Source organism: Anopheles gambiae, chromosome 3 (assembly GCF_943734735.2).
Source record: "Anopheles gambiae chromosome 3, idAnoGambNW_F1_1, whole genome shotgun sequence".
NCBI lineage: Eukaryota > Metazoa > Arthropoda > Insecta > Diptera > Culicidae > Anopheles > Anopheles gambiae.
Window position 1 is genome coordinate 44,260,143 of NC_064602.1, and position 3,928 is coordinate 44,264,070.

Consider the following 3,928-nt stretch of genomic DNA (forward strand, 5'->3'; position numbering starts at 1 on the left):
TACTCAATAAATGAAACTTTTTTTTAAGTTTTAGTTGATTGTACTAGAATTGTGCAGAAATTCTTTTGGCAAATTCAGATTTACGGTTTCGTATTGCATCGTAGAAGTTTCATAAACACACAATCTGGTTTCAAAAAGGCCGATCGAGGTCTTTCTTATCTCAGTAAGCCAAATAATCTAAAGATAATAATCACTATTTATCCTGCCTTTAGTAATTGTAACTTAAAAGAATTCCATCCAATTTGGCCTGTATATCTTTGGGTGTTCACGGATGATACAGAGTACAGCAATACTCGAACATACCGCAGATGGAATGTGAAAAAATAACTACAAGAACCGTACTAAACATATATTCATAAGAATCATTGTTCTTTATTTGCTTTCACTACAACAATCTACAATCTATGTACAAACAAAGATATAACACGATGAGTTGGTTCCGGAAGTCTTGACAGTATATTCCAAGAGTGACATTGATGATAGTGAAGATCGCTGAGCTAGTTGTCTGTCGCGTGTTGTTCATTCATTGCAGAGCAGAATCTCCCCCGTCGGTCCGGTGTAGCAAAACGTACGGATTGAAACGGCGTGTAATATCTTGAATTAAAAACGAAACAACATGCAATTAATGACACATCAGACAACTCGTTCCGGCGCAATCTTCCTCCTCCCGATCTACTGCTTCCAATCGGTTGCTAATGTGTGGAAAAGCAATTACAATGTGTCAAACATGCATGTCGTGTGCGGTGGATGTAACATAAACCCGAAGCAAGCACCCTGCGTTACGATCATCATCAATTCATCTGCACAAAACACAGACGAGGGAAGAGATGCAGGGAAGGTGGCAAACAAACAAACAAACAAACAGTTTACATTGTTTCTTAATCAATCGACGATGACGCGGTTTTGCCTGTTCTCTTCACCAGATCATGATTTGGAAGATCTCGGTTTCTACTCCCTTCGCGTCTGTTTCGGAAACGAGCCCGAAATCAATTTGCATATTAATTGCGCATTTTAGCGAGGCGATGCTATTCGCAACCCACCGAGCTCCACAGTGTACGTACGGGGAGGCAGCGATCCCATACAGAATGACAGTGAAAAGAGATTTACAACTTCGTACTCGTTCGGCGTATCGCACGAATGCATCGTGTAGTTTACGACTGAATGGACAGATTGCATCCTCCAACACGATGGAAAAGCTTCAGTCGGTGCAACAGGAAGAGCAGGGAGTGCGCGGTGGAGTTCGTGTGTGAGATTTGTTAGACGATCGCGTTCCACCATCCCCTCCCCTTTTGTCTGTCGTTCTGCACAAGCACGTCGCTATGCGTGGAATCTGTCTCCATTGTTTGCTTGAGGTAAGCAGAAGAGAAGGCTTCGTTCTACGATTCTTCCGGTGTAATGAATGGTGCAATAACACAGACTGTGTCGAAGCACTTTACCTATACTATAACATATGTGGTGATGGTGTGTACCTGTCACACCGAGACGATCGACGGTCGACAATAAGGATTTTTTGGGGTCAGTCAAATGGGGATAATGTTGCGCTCGCGTCCGGTGTCTTAACCGTATCGGTTGTAATTGTGTCCACTGGCCGACGGAACGTGACCGGCCTGGTGGAAGCGGGGCTGGTTGTAAGCGGCATTGAACTGGGCCGAAACCGGTTGCGTCTGGGCGATCAGGGCAAGCGATTTCTGGATTGCCTCCGGGATCGGTGGTGGTGTGGGCAGATGAGCACCTTCCGCACGGAAACCTAGAGTAAGAGTAAGGGAAAAGTTATTGGCCGCATTAGCGAACGAGTGGGAATGGCTTATGGCCTTGGCAGGTGTGGCGCAAGTTGCGTAAGAAGGGTAAGACGAGCCCGTACCGTTCTCATCTGCAATGTAGGTCACCGTAATCAGCTGACCCTCGGGAGAGGTGTACGAGTACGAGCCCTGCACGGCCTGTGCCTCCAGGTCCTTACGGCCGGCATTTTTCAAATATCCCTGTGCCTGCTGCTGCTGTCCGTCGCCGGTCGTATACGCGTACGAATAGCTGCCATCGTACGAAACGTCATTACTGTAGGAGGTGATTGGTACGAAGGGACGGATTGCGTTCGGGAACGGTTGCTGGGAGCATTAAATGTCAATCGTTAGTTTAGTGTTTATTAATTTAGTGTTATAATCGATCGGTGGGTGAGGGAAGAAAATAGTACTTTAAAGCATTAGATATTGTACAAAAATTAAGCAATACGGCTTTTTGGACCGATCCTCTTAAATAAAAAAAATGTACAAGGATTGCTGTGTTATGTAAAAAGTGTATAACAGATAACATTAAAATTTTATTCAGTGTTTCAGACACCTAAAAATTGAAAAAACTAAAACTTAGGATCTTTCTATTTAACTTGTCAACATCAACGATGCTTATTTTAGTATTGCACCATTTGTTGAAAAAAGGCTTATGAACAAGACCTAAAAGCTTTCATAAAATAATGCTAAAAAGGACCCGTCAAGTTCCGTTTTTAATTAAATAATAAACAACCTAATTTTCTTAAATACAGCATATTAATTAGCTCAAATAATCGTTAATTGTGTACATGTATATTTAAAAAATACTTAAATTTCTGGTATTGATACATTGAAAAAAGTAGGTATTGATACATTGAAAAAAGATTCATCTTTCACATTAACATTTTTTTTTTTCATCCAGACGCAACGAATATCAATAATAGCAATATCAACAGATTGTAACATAAGTTCATTTTTAAGCTTGAGTTTCATATTATTTCATACATTTCATTTTCAAACATCTTATTTCTCTAGAATATTGCCAAAGTATACTGCATTTTCAAAACAAATATTCTGAATCCTAAAATGTGCTCGGTCGTTACCATTAAATATGTTCAAATAAAGTATTGTGGGTTCTTAAAATGTACATTATCTTACCTGTAATCTTTGGCTAAACTGAGTTGGGTTATGCGGAGGCAGCAACGGTGCACGTAAGGCTTGCGGCTGATGCTGGTGTGCAAAATGGTTCTGCGATTGGTGCTGTTGCTGCTGCTGATGCTGGTGCTGCTGGTGCTGCTGGTGCTGTTGCTGCTGGTACTGCTGGTGCTGATTAGTCAGCCGATGGCCAACGGACGTATTACGCACTCCCGTATTCTTGTTGTAGCTAGAGTGCGCGTACTGATTCTGGGGTTTGGCGGTAGCACCACACGCCACGATCACAAGCACCAACGCGCACTGCTAGAACGAAAGCGAACGCTGTGAAACACTTGCCTTTTTATTTATCTGTCACTATCAATTTACCGTAAAGGAGAAACTAGTCATTTTGATGCAATTTCTTCAACTTGATTTTGGCTTGATTTTTTATTCGAAACAATAAACTTTTCTACTCGCTGAGCACTACTGAAACACGTCAAACTACTGATTTCACGCACCCGGTTCCCACCATCCAGCCTATCAAGTAAGCAGCATGGAGCACGAGCCGATCAATAATCTGCACTATCCAAACACTGACGACAAACTATTAGCGATGTTGCCCTCGGCAATTTTATTTATACAACCCATGCCGACCCAACCGGAGCCCTCGCTGTAGCTTCAGCCCGAAGACAGGTGTTCGTGGTGGACCACCCCCGAAAAAAAGTGAATCAAATAAATAAAGCAACAAACAGCAACACAAAAAATGGCTACACTACACGCAAAATGCGGTTCACTAATCACAATACCGCCACGATCGCAGGTGCGCAACGGTACGAATAGAACGTCCCAAGAGGCGATGCACGGTGAAAGAGAGCGCAAGAGTGAACGGTACGAGAACAATCAGAATGATAGCGTAAGATCGCGACAGGGCGATAGGGCAGATCGTGAAAGGAAAAGCGAGATCCCCGAAAAAAAATCGACCCTCTTCGCCCCACCCAGCAACCTACGTAGAACGCATCCGAGGTGGTTGAGAT

The 3,928-nt window shown here is 42.9% G+C and overlaps 1 protein-coding gene across 3 annotated transcripts; it reads right to left on the bottom strand.

Annotated features, from left to right (window-relative positions):
- Window positions 1-352: 352 nt before the first annotated feature.
- Window positions 353-3,509, bottom strand: LOC1279297 (endocuticle structural glycoprotein SgAbd-1). Of its 3 annotated transcripts, none has more exons than XM_061659674.1 (5): window positions 3,282-3,509; window positions 2,919-3,215; window positions 1,862-2,102; window positions 1,470-1,747; window positions 353-594 (listed from the first exon to the last, which is right to left on the bottom strand). In XM_061659674.1, the coding sequence occupies exons 1-4, from the start codon at window positions 3,300-3,302 to the stop codon at window positions 1,557-1,559; spliced, it is 750 nt and encodes a 249-aa protein (XP_061515658.1). In that variant the 5' UTR covers window positions 3,303-3,509; the 3' UTR covers window positions 353-594; window positions 1,470-1,556. The 3 variants fall into 3 exon arrangements, with proteins under 3 accessions (XP_061515658.1, XP_318998.3, XP_061515657.1); XM_318998.4 differs by having other exon boundaries at window positions 2,919-3,218; XM_061659673.1 differs by having other exon boundaries at window positions 1,437-1,747; window positions 2,919-3,218.
- Between the last annotated feature and the right edge of the window lie 419 nt (window positions 3,510-3,928).

Coding starts and splice junctions, on each gene's coding strand:
- LOC1279297 (XM_318998.4), bottom strand. CDS start 3,302: ATGACTAGTTTCTCCTTTACG. Junction 2,103..2,918: donor AGTTTAGCCAAAGATTACAG/GTAAGATAATGT, acceptor TAATGCTCCCAG/CAACCGTTCCCGAACGCAAT. Junction 1,748..1,861: donor CTACATTGCAGATGAGAACG/GTACGGGCTCGT, acceptor CTCTTACTCTAG/GTTTCCGTGCGGAAGGTGCT.